The sequence below is a fragment of the Tiliqua scincoides genome, chromosome 2 (genome assembly GCF_035046505.1).
Source record: "Tiliqua scincoides isolate rTilSci1 chromosome 2, rTilSci1.hap2, whole genome shotgun sequence".
Taxonomy (NCBI): Eukaryota; Metazoa; Chordata; class Lepidosauria; order Squamata; family Scincidae; genus Tiliqua; species Tiliqua scincoides.
In genome coordinates this window covers 117,542,832-117,556,535 of record NC_089822.1, presented here as the reverse complement: position 1 = coordinate 117,556,535, position 13,704 = coordinate 117,542,832, and the positions used below count along the sequence as shown (strand labels likewise).

General features: G+C 45.5%; 1 protein-coding gene across 1 annotated transcript in view; it reads left to right on the top strand.

Moving 5' to 3' along the window:
- The window catches only part of GATA1 (GATA binding protein 1), a 29,894-nt gene extending 16,190 nt beyond the window's left edge, over positions 1 to 13,704 (top strand). Inside the window, exons 3-7 of the mRNA XM_066614978.1 lie at positions 3,183 to 3,394; positions 4,675 to 5,061; positions 6,777 to 6,922; positions 9,301 to 9,426; positions 10,941 to 13,704. Coding sequence (XP_066471075.1) covers positions 3,223 to 3,394; positions 4,675 to 5,061; positions 6,777 to 6,922; positions 9,301 to 9,426; positions 10,941 to 11,255 — 1,146 coding nt within the window. The 5' untranslated portion in view covers positions 3,183 to 3,222 and the 3' untranslated portion in view covers positions 11,256 to 13,704. The remainder of the gene's footprint in view (positions 1 to 3,182; positions 3,395 to 4,674; positions 5,062 to 6,776; positions 6,923 to 9,300; positions 9,427 to 10,940) is intronic.

Genomic DNA, 13,704 nt, shown 5'->3' with positions numbered 1-13,704 from the left:
GAGGGAAAAGCCACCATCTCCCTTGGTAATTTGTTCTCACTGCCAAACCACCCTTATCGTTAAGAGTTTCTTCCTGATATCCAACCGGAATCTCCTTTCTTGCAGTTTGTATCCATTTGATCTAGTTCTACTTTCAGAGGCAGTTGAGATCAAAATTGTTCCGTCTTCCATATGACAGTCCTTCGGGTATTTGAAAAGCGCTATCAGATCCCTTCTCATCCTTCTCTTCAAAAGGCTAAACATACCACATTACCTCAACCTACGTATTACCTAAAGGCCACATTACCTCAACCGTAAAGGCCACATTACCTCAACCTACGTGAGGACTGGTTAAGTAGGTTGTCGAACCACTTTTCAACAGGAGTAGTTCACAAAGCGGTCTACACAGTAAAATAATAAATGGTTCCCTGTCCCCATAGGGCTCACAGTCTAGAAATAATACAGAAGAGACACCAGCAACAGCCTCTGGAAAATGCCATGCTGGGATGAAAAGGGATGGTAGCTCTCCCCCTGCTAAATATAAGAGGACAACACTTTGAAAGGTGCTTCTTTGCCCAGTTAGTAAGATGTTCCCCTGGGGGCTGGGGCTAAGAATAGGCCCTCAGTTTGGCTGTACTTGTCGTAAGAGGCGACTAAACAGCCACCGGGTAGATGGGGCTCGTCAGCCTGGGAAGGCAGCTCATCTGAGAGAAGGAAAACTCTGATCCCAAACCTCCACTGCCTTGTGGCTACATCCAGTTATGGAAAAGGCTTCAGGAGTCAACCTCGAGGCAAAATCTGGAGCCGGAGTCCCTGAGGCAGTTCATGGCTGAACACAGTCACGTTCTGGCAACTCCCGCGACGCCGCTGGAACCAACCGTATTGGCCTCTGCCTTTCCATTGGACCATTTCAGCGACGTGGAGAGGGGGGATTTGCTGCATGGGTAACAGCCTATCCTCCATACCTACTTTACCCAGGCTTCGCGCACTGGAGAGGACACTCCAGAACCACCATTTAGAGCGTATCACCATAGTCTTCCGAGACTGAAGGATGCCAACTTTAGTAAGATGTTAGGCTGAGAGGTAGTGATTTGCCCCAATTTCACCCAGTGAACTTCATTGCTGAACCTATATCCCCAGGGTCCAGGTCTGACACACCAATCATGACACCAAAGAATCTAACTTTCTCCCTGATACACTAGTTCCCCCCCCCCCCGTGGTAGCTTTGAATCAAGCACATTAGTAGTTTGACCTCTTCCTCCAACCCCCCACAGCACTGTGTGTGAAAATGCCCATGGTAGCAAATTGCATTGAAACAAATGGGACTCAGGGCAGATTATGACTTGGTCCTGCAGTTCATTAGGATGGCTGCAGGGCCAAGTCACCATCTGCACATTTGAATGAGCCACCACAATTCAAATGCAACACTGATACCACCTCAAGTATGCTACACCTCAAGTAATACACCTCAAGTATATTTCAGTTCATACATTCTGCTACAAGGCATCAAGGTTTGATGAGTTATCACATGATGAAAAGTTCAGCAATGTAAAATTGCTGTGTTAAATTTTTTTTTTTTATGTGTGGGCAAATAGAAGCAAGAAGGCAACTATCTTCAGTACCTTCAGTGCTGTTGAAATCGACCATGCTATTTCCATATAACTGTTTAAGACTGGGATGCAAGTCAGATGAGAAAGAAGATAGGCAGATAAGAATGGATTAAAGAGAAGTGCAAGGAGATGGCAGAGGTTAACCAGACACAGTAATATGTTTGTCTTGTCCCAAAAGGTGGCTGGTATCAACTTTGGTGATTGCCATCTATGACAAATGGCAGCCAGTCTCTGAGTCCTGTAAAGCAAAATGTATTGAGTGGAATGCACACTTAGAACACTCCGATCACACACATAACAATGTGAAACATTACATTGTACATAGAAGGCATTATCAGATATGGAAGCTGATACTGGAGAGGAAAGGAGGCTCTGAAGCTGCTACATCAATTCTAAGAAAGAGAAGCTCTGATCAGGGAAAGAGATAAAGGGAGGAGGGTGGGTCTGAGGTTGCTAAGCCTTCTCCGTACCCAGAAGGGAGTCCCCTCGTAAGTCTGTGGATTCCTTTGCACCTATCGGGCAAACAAGGCAAACATATGCAGTCTTTGCAACTCCAGCTCCCACTAGATTCCAGCTCCACTGCTTCCCACTAGATCTACAGATCTATCCATCACATTTCTCACCACAATGACTTGTTGCTCTGTATAAAAAGCCAGTCTGTACAGAACATACATTACTTGGTGGTTGAATGGAAACAATTGTAATATGAACAGATCATGCAGTTGCTGCATCTATATCAAATTGCAAAGTGGTATATGAGGGTTTAGCAAATGTACTGTACAGTATACTGTATTTCAACAGAGTGGTGAAATTGAATAGGTCCAGCCACTCTTATACTCTTACAACAGCAGGAAATGAGAAAGATTTTGAATGTGTGTGTGTGTGTGTTTGGGGGAATTACTCAGTGGCAGGAGTATTCTTGTGGGGGGGGAGCAGTACTTTGGGACTTTACCTAGAGCACAAATGCTGATATCATCAGCAGGAGCCATCTGAGTTTTTAAAAATTTTTCCCAAAGGTCCTTCACAAAGAAGGAGCAACAGGCTCAGCAAGAGGCAAACTGAGAAATTTGCCCATGGGTGTAAGAATGTCTATGCCATTGTCTTTTTCAAGGGTTACCTGAGAAACCACATTTAGCTCATGTTACACAAAGGCTACAATCTAATGCAAATTTACCTGTGGATAAGTCCTGGGAGTAAGTTCTATTTCCTCAGCAGAGGAGTCAGTATGAAAAGCATTTCCAGAAGGTAGGAAGTTTGAAAACCACTAATCTTGAGAGAAAGGATTTACTTTACTATAAAAGTTGCTTAGATGGAGAAGCAAACAAGTCCCTTATCCATCACATTAGGAATTCCTAGAATATTTTGAAATGAAATACAAATAAACTCTTAATAACTAATGGTTTTCATATGTGAATGGAATCTATGAAGTCTGATTCTTATCATTCCCTTCATTCAATCACTGCTCTTGGGCATTAGAGTAACAGAATTCAGGGCTCTCATCTTATCCTTTCTGGAATCTCATTCATTTCTCAAACCCAAGAATGTGGACTCCCTGCTCAAAGTCATGTAATTCTCTCTCTTTTGTCCCTTTAGGCTTATTACCTGTGGACAAAAATCTAATTAAGAAGAGACAATGGATTACACCACAGTAGGGGGACAGGATCCTGCCTCCCATTACTTGGAATCTTCCCATTTGCAAGCGAATGATGACTCCGAGATCTTCTTTACTGGTTCAGAGGATGTTGATTCTGGAACTGTGCCCACATATTTCTCTCGAATGTCCGAATCCTACAGACATTCACCAGGTATGTATGCAATGACAGCAAGAGAGTCTGTGGTTTGACCTTATTGATGCAACGCTTCTTGTCTGTCTGGCCTGCCGGATCAGCCAAAAGGTCTATCTACTCCGGAACTCTGCAACCCATAGCAGCCAACCAGATGCCTCTAGAAAATGGGGCTTGAAGGCAATAGCCTCCTCCTCCTGATCCCTCCCCCAGTTATTCAGTGACATACTGGCTCTGAACCTGCTGCTTCCATATGGCTGTCAAACTTGTAGACAGTCATACACCTCTCTTCCTCTTTGCAAGCCCTCCAAGCAAGCGTCCATCACCACATCTTGCGGTAGTGAATTCAACCCATTAGTTACACCTTGTGTGAAAAAACTACTTGCTTTCCTCTGTCCTGGATCTACTGCCACTATTCAATGTCATCAGATTGAGTAGTCCATTCTCTCTAGGCACAAAACACGGCACTTCCAGAAGTCAGAAACATGCAATATCCATCACTGCACTTTCAGAAGACGTGTGACTTTTGGGCAATGTAATCCTCATGAATAGCAGGGGAGAGTAAAGAGCAAAATGATGACTCAGGGGGAACAGCCAGCTGCCAACTGTATCCCATGAGACATTGACTGGGATAACCTGCATACACACATGCAAACCTACATCAGAGTTACTTCAGATCGGAAGTTCTAACACCAAACCCTAAAACTGGCCTGCTAATCAATTCATCCCACTGTCAGAGGGCAAGCAACAAGGGAGGGCTGTTGCCTTCACATTCTTCTGGAGGGCTTCCCGCAAGGGTCTGTCTGGCCACTGTTGGGAACAGAATGCTGGGCAAGATAGAGGCCCCTTGGTCTGATTCAGTATGGTCATCCTTGAGTCTCCTGGACAAATGCTAATGTAGGCTCTCTGCTCTGAACATTCCCTCTTCCTCACACACAAAAACATCCAGTGGCATAGCCAAGGGGGGCAGGAGGTGCATTGCCCTAGGTACCACACCTTGTTGAGATGTCAAGCAAGCCACGGTACCTTAAAAACAAGTTCCTTGCGCCCCCACCCAAAACTGGAAGTACCTGTTGGAGGCACCTGAGAGGATTTCTGAGGCCCAGCTGGGGCACAATGACTTTCTAAGGTATCCTGGGCTGGACCCTCTGCAGGGGTGCAATGATATTGTATGAGGAGTTGTTAAAAAATTTTGTGTCCCAGGGTGCCAGATGCCTTAGCTACACCACTGCATATGGCATATCACAGCATAACACACAAATAATATTAACACAACTAATGTTTTCCTTTTCCTCCAACAGTGCGGCAGTTGTACCCTATTCTTAATGGTTTGCAATGGGTGGATGGACATCCCTACAGCACAGCAGCCTGGGCCTCTAGTTCCTCTGGGAAACCTCTTGCTGGCCTTCCGGTCTATACCTCTGCATCATCTACATATCAGACCCTTCAAGGGCCTCCCTCCCCCAAGGACCTTACCCCTGAGGATAAGGGGAGCCCCAGATACTTGGAGATGTTGAAGACTGAGCGGATGAGCCCCACTCATGCTGAACTGCTGCCGCTGGGGACCTCAACTGGAACAACCTCTTACACCATGGGGCAAGAGTATGGATACTTCCAGCCAGCTGGGAGCCCCCTGACAGCTGGATACTCTCCCAAATTGCGGGGGCCAATGCAGCTCTCCCCCAGTGGTGAGACCTTCATCTACTTCCTTACACACAACTGAATGATACAGGAATGAGGTGGTAGAATAGACTGTATCACTTCAGATTGCTGTTGGGAGAGAGGCCATTTTTAATTGCTTCCCTAAATGAAGAATTCCCTGTAAGCAGAAAACAGACATATTGGAAAGAAGGTCCCAATTCAGTACTCTACCTGCTGTGCTGATTTGTTGTTTGCATGGAGTTTTAAAGTAGGGGAGCGTTAAAAAAAAAAGATTGTGACCTCAGTCTGTTAGATGTGGGATGCTCTAGATCAGGGGTGTCAAACTAGTTTCATACAGCAGGCTGAACAGCATTCGTGACGCCTGCTAAGGGTTGGAAATGACATCACAAAGCAAGAAGTGATACCATTAAGCAGGTCATGACCAGAAATAAGCATGTTTTTCTCTTTTAGGAACTAACTAGTTGCAAATGACAGAAGAGAAAATATGCAAACCATGACCATATTTTCAAGATATGGGAGAGCCCAGTTATCATGTGGGTTGCCCTTTCAGCAGTAACACCACCTCAGTACAGCTCAGCAGCTCAGAACTGCTGATATTGGTTCTAGGAGAACCCGAAAGCCAGATAAAGAGCTTCTGGGGGCTGCATTCAGTCTGCGGGCCTTATGTTTGACACCCCTGTTCTATATTCTTTACCTCACCATTTAGTAAAAGATTACCTGGTACATGCAAGATGGAAGGCTTGAGCTATGCCTCCCTCAAGGCTGATGTTGCTGAATCAATAGTGAAGGAAAAGCACTGAGCCTGAACAAGAAGCTTCTTTGACCTGGGCTAAGGTTTGCCAGGCCTTAGGGTTTAACCAGAAGTGCCAGGGTTGTAGCTTCTTTCGCAAGGCCTTCAGGGGAAGCACCAATGGGTCAGCCTCAATGTTACTTTAAGCTTGTGCTCTGTAGTTGCATGCTTGCTTTTCCTTTGTAAAATAAAACACATGGGAGAGACCCAGTATAGATCCGGGCTGCAGTAGTAGTCTTGACCCTTTGCCTCTACTGTATATAAGGGGAAATCAGCCCATCCCCTTATATGGCATCAGACCAAGCCCCCCCCCCTTTGCTCTAACCAGCAGAGCTTCTTTTTCCCAAGCTCTGATACCAATATTTTATTGGCAGTTGCACAGAAATCAACCCAAAATCTTCCGCATACCATGTTCGTATTGCATTTGTATAAAATATTTTTAAATCTAGTATATGTATTACATTTTGTACACTGTTTTGAGCATTGGATAAAGTGGAACAGAAATCTTTAAAATAAAGATTAAATAAAACCTTTAAAATAAATAAATACCAAGCACATGCCACCTGAACTTCTGAACTTACAAGTTCTAGACTAAGCCCTAACCAAAGCCCTGACAACATTTCTTAGCCACTCAGGAACTGTTCTCCTTTAGCTGATAATTCCTTTGTCTGACTCTGGATGAATACATACATACCCTATTTCCCAGATTCCAATGAGTTCAAATGAAGTCCTGCCCCTTCCTTACTTCTTCTTAAATTAGGCTTCAATCCTATACATACTTACCTGGGAGTAAGTCTTACAGTATTGAAATCAATGGGGCTTACTTCTGAGTAGACATGCCTAGTCTTCTCCAGCCCAGCAGTGTATTAGAATTGACAATTGCATTTCCTAGAAGTGAAAGCTTAATACTCCTCTTCTGAATTATTCTTCTTGACGTCTCTATCTCCTCAGAGGCACGTGAATGTGTGAACTGTGGGGCTACAGCTACACCACTGTGGCGAAGGGATGGCACTGGCCATTATCTCTGTAATGCCTGTGGGCTCTACCACAAGATGAATGGGCAGAACCGGCCCCTCATTCGACCCAAGAAGCGCCTGGTAGGTATTCACTCTCAGGACCTCTGAGACAAATTTCATCAGGGGGTACAAAGTTTCTTTTGGGCCCCTTCCCAAAGAGGGAGGGGGTGGTGGTGATGGGGTGGGCAGAATGGGGGCAAAACAGGCACAGGGAAAGTGGCAACAGCCAGAATACTCTTTGGAGCCCAGGTCTACCAGCCTTCCCAATCCAGAGCTCAAGTCTACCTGCCTACCCAGTGTCATATTACTACTACAGTAATATGGAAAACCAAACACACTCCTAAGTTTCTCTAATATCTTTCAAATATAGAAAATCAATGCAGGAGATTAGTATCATTGTACTTAGGCTCACACTAGAATGCAAAGTGTCCTGTGTACACACCAAAACTGACTTCCACAGTAGCTGCAGTTCTACAGCTGTGTCAATGAGCTCCTATACATTCCTTCATGGTTAGCAGATCCACAAGCCAAAGAGGTACTATAGCAGGTCGGTTTTCTCCCAGATGTGACTTTTTAAGGAATATTTGCATTCCTGGGCCTGGCTTATAGCTGTAATCACCATCAAGTGCCACAGTAATACTCCCAGCATCCCATGTGGGCAGTGAGTCTGGGTAAGACTGGAAAATGTAAGAACCCAGGAAATTTCTGGGCCCCCTCCTTTGGCTCCTGGGCCCCCTTTCAGGTATAAATTACCCCCTTTACCCCCCTTCTCTTAGGCCCTGTCCACACCCCCAAGATGCTTCACTTTGCTCTCTTCCATAAGTCTCCCTTCCCAGAATTCCAGCTGTCTGTTAATTTAAATGGGACTCCACATATTAATAGCCCCCCCCCCACCTTGAAGTAGATGGCTGCTGCCAACTTCATAGACCAAAATCTCACAAGAGATGTATGTGGGGAAGGAGAATGATTGTGACAAATTTGTGTGCTGGTGCTGGGAAACTATGGTGGAGAGCAGAGAATCAGTAGTGGGCAGGCAAGCAGCAAATCAATGGTGGGCAAGCCTGGTCCTGTAGAGCAAGGATCAACTCGAACAGTTGTCTGGGATCTGTAAGAAACCTGGTACAAAGTCTGTGATCCATCCTGTTCTCCTGTACTTTCCAACCATTTCTTACAGTAAATAGTAAGATATAAACAGAATTGTCTAATAAATAGATCATTCTTACTTCTCCATTCTACCATACTTATACTTTCATCTGATTCGCTTTTGTAGATGGTTGGGCGGAAGAAATCAATAAAGGATAAGTTAAAAAAAAAAAAGATAGAGGGACATCTATCAAATTCTAGCTCAGGGGTGCTCACACTTTTTTGGCTCGAGAGCTACTTTGAAACCCAGCAAGGCCAGGAGATCTACCAGAGTTTTTTTACAATGTTCGCGCCATCATAACATATAACATTTATGTGTACAATGTATGTTGGTGTACCTTGAGCCCCACTGAGTATAACAGGACTTACTCCTGAGTAGACATGCCTAGGATTAGGCTGTGAGGCTGCAATCCTAGCCACACTTACCTGGGAGTAAGCCCCATTGAGTACAATGGGCCTTACTCCCGGCGTTTCCTCCCAGAGGCACCTGAAAGGGGGGGGTCGGCACTCCGCGATCTACTCATTTTGCCTCGCGATCTACCGGTAGATCGCGATCCACCTATTGAGCACCCCTGTTCTAGCTCATCTCCCCTATGGAAGTACGTGTCACTATTCCTCTCCCCTGTCTGCCTGCCAAAGTTGCCACCTTTTTACTGGCCATGCTCCTGTGCCTTTAACAGCAGCATGACTTACAGAAATTGAACAACTGAAGTTTTGCCCAGAATTCCAGTGATGGAAAAGTTTCGCTGGCTCCGTTTCTGTTTCAGGAGCAGGGCCAATAAATAAAAGAGCAATTCTATTATCTCCTAATGATGTTCAACCCCATGGATGAGTGAACAGCTTGTGCCTGAGTCTGAAAGGGGTGAGCCTGACTCTCAGCTCAACAATAAATCACTAAGGGTGTAATCCTATGCACACTTTCCTGGGAGTAAGCCCTTCTGAACACAATAGGACTTACTTCTGAGTAGACATGTATAAGATTGTGCCCCAAGTCTCCCACATTCAGTTTGCCCAACCTGTACAATTGGAGTAACTACTACTTATGTGATTGGACTAAGATGAATGTAATAGGACTTGCAAAGCCATTTGCACTTTTTAGGGTTGGCAATTGGAACTTCTGAGGCTGGTTTGCTATTTGCATTCCAACCTCCTTTGAAGGAACGCAAACTTTTCTGAATTCAGGGCTTTAGGTTCACTGTATCTCCCCTCCCTCCCCATCTGCAGCTTTGCCTTGCAGTGAATGTGCTACAGCGCTGTAGTGAATGTGCTTCAGAAATGATAAACTTACATTGCCACTGTCACGTTCATGAATACAGATTGTCAGCAAGCGAGCTGGAACGCAGTGCAGCAATTGCCAGACGACAACCACAACTCTTTGGCGCCGCAATGTGAATGGTGAGCCCGTGTGCAACGCCTGTGGCCTCTACTTCAAACTGCATAATGTAAGTTGGGGCAGAGCAGAATGAGGACTTTCGATTTTGATGCCGATGCTGGTGAGAGGAGTGAGTGGAAATGGGACATTTGTGGGAAGGGGGGCTTTCCAGTTTCCAGGAAAACTGGGTCTGGAATGTCTTTGGGAAAGGGATCAAGGGACTTGGAGGCACTAGCCAGTTCCTCAGCATCATTTCAAGTATACCCTTTCGTTGCTTTGGCTGTAACCCACCATCTAACAGAAAACAAAGTGTTATGCTAGTTTTATTTTCATCCAAGATACTTATCCTCCCCAAATAATTTCAGGCATGTTTGCGAAGATCAACATGTACCTGCACTCCTTAGGGGGGAAGTAGCTGGAGCCCTGTCTCTCCTAATAGTTTGCCTATCCTTGAAACAACAAGGCAGCCTGCAGGCTGCATACAATTTTCTTGGGAACAACAATTTTCTTGGGAAAATCCCCCCAGTCTGCCCTTTACATGTGGCAACAGCCTTCACTTGCAGCCCATAGTCACGTAGGAGCAGGTCATGGAAAAATAGCTCCCATCTGGTTATGTGTAAGGGATACCTACTGACCCATCCCAGTTCCAAGCACACATTCTTCCTGTATGTGTGAGGGGCCTTAGTTCCTGGCCTTGTCTATCCTCAGACCTGTTAGGGCTTAGGAGGATTCACAGTATGTCTCCCATGCTGTAGATTGGTCGCAAACTGAACACCTTCTTGCACAGGGTCACAACTCTTAAGCAAATATGGTTGGCAACCTTCAGTCTCGAAAGACTATGGTATAAGCCTACAGCACCCGGTATTCCTAGGCGGTCTCCCATCCAGGTACTAACCAGGCCTGACCCTGCTTAGCTTCCAAGATCAGGCATGTGCAGGGTAACAGTTGTATAGGGCTGGAACATCCATGAGGCCAACTGAAGCAGTTCCTTCAGGCAGCAGTTTGATAGGGGGCACCCATCTGTCTGCCTACTTGCCACCACTGCTTCTCTTTCTCCTTCCACTCTCTGGATTGGAAAAGGGGCAAAGAGAGGAAGAGAAAATGTGGATTGGGGATTATTCCTTATGTGGGGATGTTGGGGCAGGGCCAACCCATCCATGAGGCCAACTGAAGCTGTCACATCAGGCAGCTGAATGGTGGTGGTGGAGGGGTCCTTTTCTCTCTGCCTTCTTGTCTCCATTGCTGCTGCTCCTCCTTCCACTCCCTGAGTATCACTTCCAAAATGGCAGGCAGTGGCTCTCTCTCCAAAGCATTTGCTTAGCTGCAGCAGGTGCCTCTGAAATGTCCGCATCCCAGCCACTTGCCTAGTTTACTTGGACCATTCTTATGTCTGTCTATCATCCTTCCCACATTAAGCTCCTGCTTCACAAATAGCAGCTTTCTGTTAGATACTAGAACTGTATCTATTCTCAACATGGTGGTTTTTCCAGGATTCTTTCTTCTGACCTACTGACACTAGCCAAGGCTGCCCTTTAGTTCTTGATGTCCTATGACACTGATCTCATTTCCCCTTGTACTCTCCAGGTCAATCGTCCCCTGGCAATGCGTAAGGATGGGATCCAGACACGGAACCGCAAGGTCTCCTCAGCCAAGTCCAAGAAGCGCAAAGGAAATTCTGGGGAAGCTGCAATGGCTACAATGACCTCCTTGGAGCTACTGCCACCTCCCCTGATGGGGGATGAATCTGCAGCCCTCTACACCCTCAACCCCATGATGCTGTCAGGACACCTGCTCCCTTTTGGACCCAATCCACACCTTCTAGGGTCTCCACCAGGCTTTCCTCCACAGGCTCCTTCTGCCCCACACAGCTCCCCTGGAGTTGTCTCTGCACTGGGATAAAGAGCCCTGTAACATGCAGATCACACATCTGTGTGCCGTGACTCTGGGACGTGCATCAAGAGGGAGCATATCTCCATTAATAACCTTTGGGAGCAGCTGTGCTAACTGCTTGCAGTATGGGCCCCTTGAAATGACAGGTGGAAAGGATGACAGGGGGAGGGTTCCATGATCCCTCAGCTCCCCAGAGAAGACAGAAATGTACTATTGTAAAGTTTAAAAAAATAGCAGACGAGGTAATAAAAACAGGGCAAAAATTTTCCCCGCTCCAGCAGATTCCACATGGAAGTCTATATAGTATAGTGAAATGTCTCTCCCAAGAGAAGAAAAAAAAAATCCTTGTGTATACACTGGAATATGAGAGGAAAGCCTGGATCAGAAGTTTTCTTCCTGAAATTTAGTTTATGTAATGTAACTCCCCCAACCTGTAACTCTCCTAACCTGTTGTCTGAAGTGGTCCATGACCAGTTTTGCTAGCTCGTTATTAACTCATGTGCTGTTCAGATGAACTACTATGCCATAGACTGGAGTAGGTTATTTATTCTTCCATCTTTCTTCATTCATCTGCATTTGTAATTGATCCAGCTCTCTCCATCTAGCTCCACTATATCCTCTTTCCTGGCCCATTCTGCTAACCCCACCTTCCCAGTCTGTTTGTGACCTTCCAACTCCTTGCCAATCTGTGTCTGGTTGCCTGTCCCTACAACTTTTCTACAGACCTCTTAAGAATGCACACAAGCACTCTAGGCGTATAGCCTGATGCTCCGCCCTACCCCCACTCCCAGTCAAGCCTGGATTATATGTGGTCAACTGATTTATCACAGACATTCCCCCCCCCCCCCCACACACACTTCAGATTGCTTGGATTGATGAATATGTCTGTCATAAGCAGAAATCATGACAATGCCCAGCACATATGAGGGAGGCCTGCAAATGCAAAAGTCCAGTTTTATGTTTGTAACAAATGGCATTTCTATTAACCCCACTTACTGCATATGGTGAAGCAGCCTTGCCTCTTTCAGTCAATCAACTCACCAGCTTCTGTACACAACTTGGTCTCATCCAAAGTCATTTTTCTTAGTACTTCTTACTATTCTTTCTGAATAGTAGGTTAGGCTAGATCAGGGGTGTCCAAAGTTTTTGGCAGGAGGGCCACATTGTCTATCTGACGCTGTGTCGGGGGGGGGGGGAATTAATTTACATTTCAAATTTGAATAAATTTAAATACAATTACATAAATGAATATATTAAAGATGAACTTATATGAATGAATGAAGTTCTTGCAATAGCTCAAGGCCTATAAAAGGCCTTGCACAAAGCAAGGCTGGCCTTTCCTTTTCTGCTGCTACTGCATCACAGATGTGAAACAGCAAGCAGTGGAAGAAGCCCTCATCCCACAGCTCATGCGAGAGGTCAAACAGTTGCCCTCACGCTGAGAGCAGTTGCATCAAGCCAATGTGGGCTCCAACAAATCACCGGAGGGCCAAAGGCGCATTGGAGACTGGGAGCTCCCTGAGGGCTGCATTGAGAGGCCTCAAGGGCCGCAAGTGGCCCCAGGGCCGGGGTTTGGGCACCCCTGGGCTAGATTATCTCCCGGAAAGCCTTCCAAATCTAACATTCTATTATATCATTTTTTTTAAAGCTAGAATCCCTTTAGTCATCCAATGTATTTTAAACTAACAACAGTACATACAAGTTCTCACAAGTTCTAAGCATAACAAATCTGTATTTTTGTTTACTCCATGTTTAGCTCATGTTGTGGAGAACCACAAGATAGATTTTCTAAGCAAATTACATCACATAAAAAGAGTAACTGCTCTTGCTTAAGAACTTAAGAAGTACCTTGCTGAACTAGACTCCTCCACTGAGGCCAGCAAGAATCCCAACAGCCAGCAGGCACTCAGTGATCCACAAACAATGACCCAATGGGGACCCTTCAGTTGACTGTGTTCTAGTTTCTGCTTATTGCTGTACTACACAAGCATCTCTCTCTCTCTTCACCCATTCTATGATGGGCACAGAACAATTAATTTATTTCCCCCTCCCCTCCATGTGTTTACTTTTTCATCACAGCCCAAATGTACCCCAGAATGCATCTGGCCCAAATGTTAACCCACCTTCCCACACGTCTCACACATTCCAGGACACCTTTGCTCCCATCTCTGAAGCACCACAACAGGAGAGAAGAGACAACACCCATCCTCCAGCCACCCTGTTTACTGCTGCCTCTTCGCTGGCTTTGTAAATCTGCTTTCATTGATGCCCTGCTCTTTTGGAATGAAATTTGTTTAGAAACTGCCAAAAATATGTATACTACTTTATGTTAACAACAGTGGAGCAGGGGTAAGTTTCCTTTCTGCAGAACCCAACAGTGACACTCCCATGGGGTGTCAGTTTTCTTAAGTGCCTTTTGGAAGTATGTTATGTAATTAAAATACATGATTTGAATGAA